The sequence below is a fragment of the Thamnophis elegans genome, chromosome 11 (assembly GCF_009769535.1).
Source record: "Thamnophis elegans isolate rThaEle1 chromosome 11, rThaEle1.pri, whole genome shotgun sequence".
Taxonomy (NCBI): Eukaryota; Metazoa; Chordata; class Lepidosauria; order Squamata; family Colubridae; genus Thamnophis; species Thamnophis elegans.
Window position 1 is genome coordinate 13,454,977 of NC_045551.1, and position 13,019 is coordinate 13,467,995.

General features: G+C 37.6%; 1 protein-coding gene across 1 annotated transcript; it reads right to left on the bottom strand.

Annotated features, from left to right (window-relative positions):
• Window positions 1-373: 373 nt before the first annotated feature.
• LOC116514534 (14 kDa phosphohistidine phosphatase-like) lies at window positions 374-2,453 on the bottom strand. The gene is made up of 3 exons (XM_032226113.1): window positions 2,205-2,453; window positions 1,164-1,288; window positions 374-768 (listed from the first exon to the last, which is right to left on the bottom strand). Exons 1-3 carry the CDS (start codon window positions 2,407-2,409, stop codon window positions 676-678), a joined length of 423 nt encoding a protein of 140 aa, XP_032082004.1. The 5' UTR covers window positions 2,410-2,453; the 3' UTR covers window positions 374-675.
• Between the last annotated feature and the right edge of the window lie 10,566 nt (window positions 2,454-13,019).

The window sequence follows — 13,019 nt, forward strand, 5'->3', positions numbered from 1 at the left end:
TGTCATGTAATTGCCCACAGGAGAATTTTTTATCCAGCATCTGCAGTTGCCAGCGTGTCAATGGCACCTAAATAGCTCAGTCCCCCTTCTAAATTAAAATATTAATAAATTGTCATATATGATTTTGGTTTTCCCAAATAAGGCTCTCAAGTTGCATTATTTTAGAAAGGAGTACCTGAAAAAGATGTAGAACCCTAATTTGGAGCCTGGAAATACAAGTAGTGGCCATGATATTATTCCAGATATTTTTCATGAGTTTTAATATTAAAACTGGGTGAATTATCAAAGATCATGTGTTCATTCTTGCTTTGACTTGGCAGTTTTATCAACAAAAATGAAAATGTTTACCAATGTTCAGGAAGTCCTCAAAATAAAGCTTGACTTGAATGAAACTTTATTTCTTAAAAATGTTTAAAGAGGGTTTGCATTAATGCAGGGTCCAAAATTATCATTATGGTGATGTAAACTGGAAGTAAAGTATGGATTTAAAAAATACCAATGTTGTCAACAAGATGTGAAGACGTGATAAAACTCCAAGTTATTTAAAGCATGAACCAAGCCATTTATATCCTATTTTTTATTCAGTATAGGCTAAATGCACTGATTGTATTTCCTCATGGGAGTTTAGAATTAACTATACTATCTTGAAAAGATATTTATATTAAATTATACAATTTATTTCTTGTCATCTGACCAGCTAATTTCATAATCTTTATAAATTCTCTTCAGTATTTCAACAGTCACAGAATGATCAGCTTTGCCATATCCCTGTAAGAAGAAAAAATGTCTAGTGTCATGGAATCGTAGAATAAAAGGATGGGAAAAGACACTCATAATATTTTAATCCACTCTGCTACAGCTATTGAGCATGACTATTTTCAAATAGACTTATTCCTACAGTACCTGCTCTAAATAGACAAATTATGATAAAATAACAACTTGCAATCAGCATTAGAAATGTGTGAACACAATAAAAGTTCCACAAGCAATGATTTAACATGAAATATGATAGATATTAGGGATAGCTAAGAATTACAGAAACCTCATCCCCAAAATCTATTACTGTTCCTTCTCATGAATTAATACATTTATTAACACTACCTTAATCTTAATATGAAAATTAAATCACCAATATTTGGGCAACATATGTAAGCAGCACTTACTGTAGAAAGGCCAAATACACGGATTTTCTTGTCTTTGCTGTTATGATCAATTTTCCCCCCTCCAAGACACTTGCATACAAAACCTAACTTTTCCATTTCAGGGTTTACTTTTTCAAATATGTGATCTGTAATAAAAAATAGAAACTATTCAGAATATTTATACTATGAAGACAAAACACAAGGATCTATTAAATGTAATCATTGTAGGAACTATAAAAACTCAAACCTTGTCTGAACTATAGTATTCATATCATTTAACCCATTTTGAACATATTTATTTTATGTCTGGAAAAGATTCATTAAACAAATATAGATTCATCATCTTGTAGATGCCAAATGAAGAAATGCCAAAACTGAATGCCAAAAAACAATCTGACAAGTTTATTTATTTATTTATTTATTTTGGCTTTCTATGTCCACAAACAAAATAGAACGATAGAATAGTTAAGAATCTAAGTGGCTTCTTTGTAAAATGAAAATAGCAACCTTTCTATTTAAAAGTTTTGTGGAAAAGGAAAGCATGACAGTGAGTCTAAAGCATCATAATCATTTCAATTTATTATACTGTAATCCAAATAAGAGATAGAACAATGTGCTTTTCTCATCCAGATTTCAAATGCAAAAATTGAATAGCACAGCTGAAACAAGTTATTTCAACATGCTGGATTCACACAGTATGCAAACTCAAGTTTCAATAATGGCTTATTCAATTGTTACTTGTTACAAAATCATAATGGGGGGTGGGTGGGGAGCCCACAAACCATATTTAAAAGGAAAGCAAACAGAACATTATGGTGGAAGTAGGCTTGGGTGTCCCAGCGAAATCTGACAGCTGATCTAACCCAGGTTAAATCCACTGAACTACTATTCTCTAATGAGATCACTTATTAACCATACATGTTAAGTTTTCAATTTTATTTTCTCTAGTGCTATTCCAGCTTCTTAAATTTCATGATGAACGGTGCTGACTTCACACACATATATATATTTTTCATTGTTAAGCCAATGTCTGGGTCCGGTCCAGCTGCCAGCTCCACTCACTGTGGAACTCGGCGTCCGCAGTGCCCCTCACGATGTCGCGGTGCTCATCAGCCCCCCGCTGCACTCGCACCAGGATATATTTGAAAGTGCCATCGGGGTCCATCGCCACTTCGGGCACCGAGCTCAGCTGCCCTCCAGCCGCCATTTTCCTGCCTCGCGGACTGGTGGAGCAGAGCGCGCGCCGAAGCGCAGAAAGAGAACGCATCGGACGTATTTTTGGCGTCGCGTGGAGCCTCTCCAATGCAAAAAAGGGGGCGTGGTTCCCCAGCCGCGAGCGCTCATTGGCTCGCACTGGTTGTGGTCGAGCTGCGGATTGGCCGCAGGAATGCGCGAGTGGAACGGGACTCTTCCAAAATGCAAAAAACGGGACTCTCCAATGCAAAAAAAGGGGCGTGGTTCCCCAGCCGCGAGCGCTCATTGGCTCGCACTGGTTGTGGTCGAGCTGCGGATTGGCCGCAGGAATGCGCGAGTGGAACGGGACTCTTCCAAAAGGGGAGAAAGCTGCGGCGAGCCTCTTTGCTGGAATCACCCACGTACAAGCATATCTTTCCCCTGTCCCCCCCCTCCGCCCCACTCCCACGAAGACAACAATTTTAGGGTAAAGAGCGGATATTCTTCCATCTCGACCAGTGGAACAAAAGGTGCTTAATATGGATACGAACTACGATCTATTTTAAACTGTGTTCGGCTTCATGTAGTTCGGACCAAGATTTCTGGCTGAGCTTAAGGAGCAGAACAGGATGGCATGTTTGCTCAACATTAATTATTCCAATTTGCAGCCCAAATCTAAATTGTTTTGGATTAACCAGGGTGGATATTATTTAAAAAAAATAAAAATATCGGATTTTAAAATTTTAAATCGATTTGTCTTATTTAAATCAGATTTTTAAAAATCAAATTTATTTTAATAAAATGCTTTTGGAGTAAAAATCTATCGAAAGCTAGTTTTCTATTTAAGATACATTAATAATTTAGTTTATTCAGCATGAAATGGAGCTTAGTTATGTAGGACGTTATCACAGCCCACTCCCAGAAAAAAATGAAATATCCTAGGAAATATTGAAAAGGCAGAATATTTCTCTGGATGTGAAAAGGAAGAAACATGTTTTAAAAGACAGAACAGCTGCCTGTAGCTTCCTGCCCATCCCCACTTTGTCAATGGGCCATTAAGAAGACCAAGTTAGTCCACTTTACATAATAAAGAGTTCTCCCCTTCAGCTCCCGGGGATGGAATTAAGGCATAATATTGGCCCTTTACCCAACTCGCCACATGGCATCTGAGAACTCAACCAAACCTGGATTCAAAACGCAGTCTAGAGAGTTGCCCCTGCATGGACCCATGGGAGTCTGACAACCAATCAGAATGCAAGCTCAAGATCAAAGGCCAGAGAGGGCATAAAACCAGAGACTCTGCTTCTCTTCCCTCCCCTTCCCTTCTCTTCTTCACCAACATTGAAGCATGTGATCATCTTTTCTGTTCAGGACTCAAGCCCTGTGATCCTGTCCACCATTAAAACCATCTTTCCAAGCAGCCTCCATGTCTCCAGTGTCTTTTTCCCCACTTGGAGCCGAACCCAGAAGGACATTTCTTCCAATGTCGTATGATTTCTTCTGAGCTGATGGGTTGTGATTATTGTTGTTGCATAGTGAGGTGCCTGTTTGTTTGCTTTAAATACTATCTTCGGGATCGTGGTTGACGCAGTTCTTTCGATTTCAGCAAATTGATAAACTAGATCAATATCACATCGAACAACAGCCAGCCATTCAAACAGTCCGAAGTCAGACAATGATTCAGAAGTAGGCGAAGAAGAGAGCTGACGTGCTCCGAGATCGCAGTTGAATTTCTGCCGCTGGATAGTCCATTTGGGCCAAAACCATCCCGCAGAGATGGTGATTGAGAAGGGCACCTCCTGCTGATCTTAGGGACACCGCAAAGTCCCTGAAAGATCCAGGAATAGCCTTTTTTTCCGGCGACAGAAACGCAGCTAATGAAGCTGCTGAAGTTGGGACAGCTCTGAAACGGGAAGAAAGCGGAAGGAGAAAGTGTGTTGAATTGGTGAGGAAATTTTATTATTAGAGAAAGAGACTACCCAAGAAAAAAAATTAAGTAAAGATTGAAGACAAAAGACTGTAGGTGGCGAGATTGATCTGCATTGAATTTAGTGTGTTATCCAGTTTCTAATTTCTTTTTTTTTCACAGATGGAACTTTTGCAGGGGCTCCCTATTTTAACTGAATGGATTAATTCTTCTTTTTTTACTTTTGCTTATACCTATGGATTAAAATTCTCCTTTTTTTATAATGCTTGATTTGATTGAATGGATTGTTTTCAATCTCCATTTAAGGGTTTTTTCTTTCTTAAGCTTGGAATAAAAAGAAGAAAATAAGAAGGATTATAAAGAGGGTTGTAACAACAGGAGGAAAAGCAGTTACACTGCCTCTTAGAGGCTGGAGGCTGGATACATTGTTTTTTCTTCTTTCTCTTTGATCACTTGAGATTCAAGGTTCTTTCAGCTTGTTTACTGACAGTGATAGTAGGAAGAGCGCAAGTTGTTTATACAGGTGCCTTTTGGAAGTTCTATCACTAGCTATTGGAGGGAAGACAACATTTTGACTTGAAAGATAATAAATAAACCTGTTTGAAGTTTATTAAAATAGCCTTGAACCCTGTAGTGGCAGTATCTGCAAAATTGAAAAAAATGGCCCAGCAGGAAAAAGAAACTGTAACATTGCAAATGATTATGTTTGAAATTCAAAATCTATTGGTTGTGACAGAGAGAATTGAAAAGAGACTGGAGAATATGGAATACAAAACAGAAAAATCTGATGGAGAAACTGAGGATGTTTACCAAATGAAGAAAGTGGATGACAGAGTTCAAAAGATGGGAGAAAAAATGAGCAAAGAGATAAGAAAACTGTGGATACTGACAACAAAGTGAGTGTAGTTGGTAATGGCAAGAGCGGAATATGGAAAGGGGAGATAGAGGGATTGGAACACTACCCCAGACTTCAAAGCACAAAAGAAGAAAAGAGAGAAAAAATGATGGAGATAAGGAGAGAAATCTTGATAGAAGCACTAGCGATAACCAAAGATAAACTGATGGAAAGAACAGATGTTGCATTTCAAGCTTTTGTGACATATGAAAGGAACAGCATGTTGCCAAGGGAGGTTTATACAAGATTTATTAAGAAAGTAACTAGAACATTAATGCTACAAATGGCAAGAGATATAAGACCATATATTGCTGGAGGGATACAGGTTGATGCAATGAAAATGTATAATAAAAATTAAGCTAAATTTAGTTTACCAGTAGTATGTAAAAAATGAGGCAACAATATCTATAGTTAAATAATGATTAATAATGATAACAATACATATAGATATATTAGTTTGATAATATGACATTTTATATAAAGAATATATGGAGATTATGAGAGAAGGTTTAAAAGCTTTATCTAGAATATGTTATAAAGATGTATTGTGATTTGATGATTTTAGGATGATTTAATGGAATGTTATCATATAATCCTATTCTAGATTTTGAATATTATATATAAAAGGACGTAAAAACAATTATAGCCAAATTAAGGTTCAGATATAATAATTGTGACATACATGAATATAGGTGAATTTAAAATATGCAATTTGATATGAAAAGTCGGTGGTGACTATGGAAGAGATGCATGGAAATACTGTAACCAACTGACACACTTTCTACAATTTGTAATGGAAGATGGGTTTTTTTTTTACTTTTATTTTTATGTTTGTTTGTCCTTGTTCAAAAACAAATAATTTTTTTTAAAAGAAGTAGCCGAACAAACAACATCCATACAAATTTGTATCACATAAAAAGGCATTTAAAGGCCAGTGCTCTGTCAGATGAGCAAAATTCAAGCAGACTGAAAATGTCTCGTTGAATGGTGATGAAACCTTTGCAACCAAATTGCCAAGCTCGGAGCTCAGCCCAACAGCCCTACACAAAGTAATTTCCCGATCACAACAGGGAAATGTAAATAATGACTTTCTAATTTTATACCTGATTAGTATAAAAGACTTTCTGATGAGGGGTTTTTGATAATGAAAGAAAACGTTTGGGAAGCACTGGTGTACCCTATTCTAAGGCAGACTTTATATATTGCTTCCTGTAACTTTGCTAAACCTCAGGGTTTGGATAGCTCTTAATGTTGTCTATTATCTGACCATTCACTAAGCTTCATCTCTTTTCCCCATGTCCCAAGGTACCATTACAATACATTTGCAATGACTGACAGGTGATGTTTGAAAATATACAGAAATGAAACTTTGAACAAAAATTAAGTCTTCAAGCGCCGTGTACATAAGATTTGAAGTAGCCCAAACTACTACTACTACTAGGAACGAACTCCCCGCAGAGATTCGGACCCTCACCTCTCTCCAGGCCTTCTGAAAAGCCATTAAAACCTGGCTGTGTCGGCAGGCCTGGGGTTGATGAGTTCCCTTCCCCTCTCGATTTGTGTGGCTGTTGGTTATTTTTAAATGCTTGTATTTGTAGTTTTTGTGTTTCCCTTTCCCCCCTTGGGTTTGTGTGCTGCCCTGAGTCCCGCTGGGAATAGGGCGGCATATAAATAAAATGAAACCTAAACCTAAACCTACTACTTGGAGTTAACTTTTTTTTATTAAGCTCAGTGGTGGGATTCAACCAGTTCGCACCTATTCGGGAGAACCAGTTGTTAACTTTCTAAGCAGTTCGGAGAACCAGTTGTTGGAAGAAATCTTATTTTGTTTTGTTTTTCCCCACTTTACAGGGCTAATCCTGTAAGGAAGGCAGGAAGGAAGCATTCTGGTGTTGTTTGTAGCCTAATCTTTATTGCCCTGCTTACAGAAACTGCCTCTCTGGTTAACCCTTATTACATTGTAACAGCTAAGGTGAAGCGCCCATCGACCTGAGTGACATTGAGTTGGCCACGCCCACATGGTTACATGACCACCGAGCCACAACTACCCAGCTGGTCATTAAGGCAGAGAACCGGTTGTTAAATTATTTGAATCCCACCACTGATTAAGCTACTTCTGGACATTCTGCATTAAAAGCTAGTCACATAATATGTAGTTGTGGCCACTAGAAGCTTTTGAACAAGGAGCTGGATTTGTACCAGTTCAGAATTCCTATTTGTATAAAAAGTTTTGGACAATCCTTTTATGTCTCTGTTTTATTGCACTAATACGCCCAAGTTTATGTGAATAGGGTTTCAATATTCCTGGCAGAAAGGACTGGGCAAACCATCCATTTATAGATAAATCTTTTTTAATTTACTGTTCTGAATTGCTATCTTTGTTGATTAGACCCAAGAGATCTGTTCTTTGTTCAACAGGATATTTAAAAGAACTTTCATTCAAAGAAAAGGAAATACTAATGGATCATAAGCTGGAACACGATTCACTTGATTGCTTATTCACTGAGGGCTCCTTGGAGATAAAGTTGCTACAGCTGCAATTTCCCCAGCTATGATTCAGCTCACTTCAAAATCGTGGTGAAACAAAGTATTGTTGGGCTTTTTGAAATAATTATATTTTATTTCAAGAGATACAAAGCAATATGATAATTTTATGACAAAAAAATGGTGAAAATTTACTCTTAATTATCTGTCGAGATTATAAAGTCTCATTTTAGAGAAAGGGTTGAATAATGGAAACCTAAAAATAGGCCTTAACAAATAAGAGAATGATAGCTGGCATTTTGAAGTAAAAAGGGAAGAGTTAGTCTTATTCTGGTCTTATTATTTAATAGAGAATGTTATTTGTGAGACTCATAAAGGTTGCCATTCCACTGTAGCTCTGTTAAAACACATTCCCGTATATCTAAGACTAAACTTTATCAGCAGTCACAGGTAATCTGATATACTGTAGTTGAAGGTGCTTGATCAAGGTTAAAATAAGACCCTTTTTTTGCAATGTTTTATAGATTTGTTTATAGATGACGGAAGGGATATGGGATGAAGGAAGAGATATGAGTTTAACCTTACAGGGGGTGAAGTTAAAATTTCAGATATCTTTATTACAGTCTTTGACCAGCCTTTACAAATTCAAATTTGAGGCCAGATATTGAATAATAGACATGTTATATACTTCTATATATAAGTCTATATGACCGTAAGTATAATAGGATTAACTAAATATGCAGAGTATTTTGTTGGTATGAGGGTATTCGGCATATCATACTCTGACATCTAGAATGAGACCAGAGATTCCTCTGCTTGCCCCACAGAAACCTTTCCTCTCCTCTCCCCCTTCTCTCCCTCAGGCTTGCCCCACAGACGCGTCTCCTGTCCTCCTTATTGCCTTCACTCCCTATCCCCAGCCTCTTTCTCCATTTCTCCCTTAAGCCTCTTTTCCTATCCTCTCAGGCCTTCTTTTCCCAAGGCATCCCTTCCTATCCTTAACCTCTGTTTTTTTCCCCCCAGAAAAAAACCCTCCTTTCTCCTCTTGCACTCCTCTTCTCCTCTTCCCACCAAAGCCTCCTCCTCTTATGCCTTTCTCTTCCCCCACTACACTAACATTACCATATTCTCAATAAGCATTTCATCCCAAAATGTTACTCCAGTGTTTAATCCATTCCATACACTGCCAGGAAAGCCAATGCAGTCCTTGGCTACATCAACAGAGGGATGTCTCAAGTTCACAAAAAGGGATAGAACCGCTTTCTACTACCACTTGTCAGCCACACTTAGAATACTGAATCCAGTTCTGGTCACCACAATACAAAAACGATGGAAAGATCCTAGAAAGTGCTCAGAGAAGAGCATCTAAGATGGTAAGGAGTCTGCAGGGTAAATCATATGAGGAATGGTTAAGGGAACTAGGAATGTCTAACTTAACAAAGAGACATGATAGCTGTCTTCCAGTATTTGAGGGGTTGTCACAGAGAAGAGGAGATTGCTTTATTCTCCATAGCACCTGGGGAGGGCAAGACAAGAAGCAACAGGTGGAAGATCATTAAAGAGAAATCGAACTGACGAAAAAAATGTCCTTCTGGGTTCAGCTCCAAGTGGGAAAAAAGACACTGGAGACATGGAGGCTGCTTGGAAAGATGGTTTATTGGTGGACAGGACCACATGGCTTGAGTCCTGAACAGAAAAGGTGATCACATGCTTCAATGTTGGTGGAGAAGTGAAGGGCTGAGGGAGGGGCTTGCTAGGCTTTTTATAACCTGTTCAGTTCCACCTCTCTGTTTCCTGATCCTGTGTAACAAATGTATTCTGATTGGTTGTCAGACTCCCATGGTGCGATGCAGGGGCAACTCTCTAGGCTGTGTTTTGAATCCAGGTTTGGTTGATTTCTCAGATGTCATGTGGTGAGTTGGGTAAAGTTCCTTAATCCCATCCCCCCTGGAGCTGAAGTGGAGAAGTCTTTATTATGTAAAGTGGACTAGCTTAGCCTTCTTAATGGCCCATTGACAAAGTGGGGATGGGCAGAAAGCTGCAGGAAGCTATTCTGTCTTTTAAAACATGTTTCTTTCTTTTCACATCCAGAGAAATATTCTGCCTTTTCAATATTTCCTAGGATATTTCTTTTTTCTGGGAGAGGGCTGGGTAATAACTTGCTACAGAATCTAGAATAAAGGAGAAATTGCCTGACATTAAGAACAATCAAACAGGGATATGAGTTGTGGGTGCTCCATCACAAGATTTTCAAGAGTAGACTGGCCAACCATTTGTCCAGGATGGTTTTAGCAAGAGGTTGGACTAGAAGGCCTCCAAGGTCCCTTCCAATCCTATGATTCTATGACTACCACTGAGTTCAAAGAATCTTCCAAAGGCTGACTACTGTCAAATTAGAGTTTAGCTTCCTTGAAGTCTTACTTTTATATTATGGAAATAATTTTTCAGGTTAAAAAAATTATTAGCAGTAGAATGAAGTTAGTAACTTCACTCTGTTACTGATACATTATTTTAACTTACTACTTACCTTAACTAACAACCCCGACATAATATGTATCAAAAATGCCACTAAACAAAGTCACCTAAACACATGAAACCTAACATTGCCTTAGTGCCTTTTTTTTGCCCATGCTGGCAAGACACCATAATGGGCCATCTTATTTCCTTCCCTCTCAATGTTGTTTTGAAACTTGTATTTCGCTTTTATTTCATTTTGTTCTTCATTTTGTTTTGTTTTGAAAAGAATAAGAAGAACGTATCCCCATGCCATCCAGCTCCATGGTTCTAGTTTTTTATAGACCATCTTTTAATTTTAATTGTCTTTATATTTACATTTTTACTTTTCTAAGTCACTCAGAAAAACTTTTATTGGTGAGATGGATGGCATATAAATTTAATAAACTAAACTTGCTGATTGATTTCTTACTAGGCTTGATTGGTTTATTTTATCTGAAATATCCAGAAATCTAATATGCAAAAAGAAGATGATTGGAACAAATAACCCCAAGGAAAAACTCCTGAAACAATTAACAGTAGATAACTTGATTCCAGAACTGGACTGCAGGCCATTAAGTGTGGAAGATCTATTCTCTTTAAACAACGGAACTCGTTGATAATTATTAATAAATGGGGTTGTTCGTCAGCAAAGATAGAAGTAGAAGCAAAAAATATGAGTGGATGAGACCCTCTCCTTTCTGGAAGAAAATCTGCTGAATCAATTGATGAACAGCTCTCCCCCACTCCCCACACCATAACAGTTCATTTGGTACTCTGCTAACAGAATATCAAATGCACTGAGTTCTTCTCGGGATAATCTCACCGCAAATCAATGTCCCCTTATTGCTGAGAGAATCTCCCATCTAAATTTGAATCTAAATGCCACTAGTGAAAAAATTGGACTGTCCCCTACATCTTTTAAGACCTTCCCCAAGAGACATTGTAGTAGGCAGCGAAATCAGCCCAATTTATTTCCCTGAGATAAATCCATCTCTGTTATGAATAATGAGCTTAATTTCTGCTTGCTATCCAAAATAGCCAGTGAACATCTATAAACGGGACTCTGAAAAAGCAGTTATTTCCTTGTACCCCAGTGTTTCAAGAGGATTTAGCAGTAGCAGAGTGGCTTCCAAGCTTCAAGGATGCTAGCTGAGTTATACTAGCATTTGATACTTCTAAAATTCTTTATAGGTTAATCATAATAAGAAACTATCTGATTGCTTTTCAGATCTCTTAATAAAGAGACATGACAACTAAGCCTATGCTAAACTTTCTGTTTCTGGGCTCATTGCCAAGAGCAGAACTGGTGGAAAAGATACAGATAAGACTCTGACCCCTATTCCAGAAAAGCTGACCTCAGGAAGATAAAACATAAACTATGCCAGGATTAATTAACCCCCTCTTCCTCTCATGCTCTGACCAAAGGGATGGAAGCCAGGAACTCCTTTGCCTTAATTTTCAAGAACAAGATTTTGTTCTTCGTAGATTATAAAGTTTAAGGCAAGATCTAGCTAACCTGCTTCTCAATGGCATTACAAATATTATTCCAGCAGAGCTGAGCCTGCCATCTAATCAAGTCAAAGGGAGACTTGATTTGAGCAGCAATTGCAGTGGTAATACACCAACTCGCACTTACAGAATACTTAGAACAATACCTCCCAGTCAGCTTACATCTTCTTTTGTTTCAGACTGGGTTATATGCATACCAACTTGATTTACAAATAGGTTACTAATAACAAGAAGTCACACATAAGGCAGGCCAAAGAAATAGCCACAACCACAAGCTTCCACAAAGACGAAGTGATTCAAATGTACATAGAATTTAGTAAAACAATGTAATCTTTATCGCTTGTCCACTTATCCTGAGTTTCTCATGACAACTGTTTGGAAAAGAGAATGTCAAATCCTGCACGAGACTTTTGAGATTGGTGCATTGTCATCTGAGGTAATTAAACTGTTAGAGGATTTGGTGATTATAACATAGCTGATGTTGGGAGACAAAAACCAGTTCATATAGGTGAACTTGCATGAAGGAACTTTGCCTAAAGATTGTAATTTTATTTGCCAGTATCTATATGAGCATAATATAGCTGGTTAACAAATTATACCCATAATTAATTGAAATATGTGGAATATGGAAACCAAATCAATAAATTGAATAAAGTTTGAAAGGTGTACGAGAATTAGCCCACTTTCCCCACTGATCACAGGCCAGGAAAAAAGGAAAATTCCCCACCAAGGGTACAAATTACTTTTAGCCTTCTATAAACCATTGTCACCAACCCTTCCTCCTGAATTGAAGACAGACAGAATGACTAAAGCGGAGAATTCCAGTTTATGATGATGCAGAGCCAGACAGAGTGGAGACTGTTTTACACAATACCAGCTATACTAAAACTCTCAGAGGACTTACTGATGGGAATCACTGAATTATTCCTTTTTGTTAAATATCACACAAGGCAAGAACATCTCCCAAGCTCAGAAAAAGGAAAGCAAGTATTTCCTCCTCATCTTTGCATCCATCAATTATTTTGAGAAAAACAAGTAACTGTGTGCGTTAACATTCATTATTATTATACACCAAGGAATAATTTAATATAACACCAAAAACAGTTTAAGAAACACAAAACAGGAAGCACTGCTATTTCTCTTTGCTTTTCTTTTGTTTTCTTGTGCTTTCTGGAAATAATAAAAAGAAATTTACTTTTTCATGTATCTAAATTTTGTTCAGAGGAAGAAAAGCAATTTTCTGGGACTCCAAGGAAATTAAAAAGTCATTCCTAATTTCAAAAAGGAAGTCCCTCTTTTTTCTAGAAAACAATCTGATGTTAATTCGGGCTCAGTACTTTTCCAAATGAAAGTTATGCCACTAGAGATCACTAAAGACTAAGTGATTTCGTTT

Excerpts from the sequence above, each read along its gene's own strand:
- LOC116514534 (XM_032226113.1), bottom strand. The coding sequence starts at position 2,409 with ATGCGTTCTCTTTCTGCGCTTCGGCGCGCGCTCTGCTCCACCAGTCCG. Across the intron at positions 1,289-2,204 it reads TGCGGACGCCGAGTTCCACA|ATCACATATTTGAAAAAGTA; the intron begins GTGAGTGGAGCT and ends TTTTTATTACAG. Across the intron at positions 769-1,163 it reads GTGTATTTGGCCTTTCTACA|GGATATGGCAAAGCTGATCA; the intron begins GTAAGTGCTGCT and ends TTCTTCTTACAG.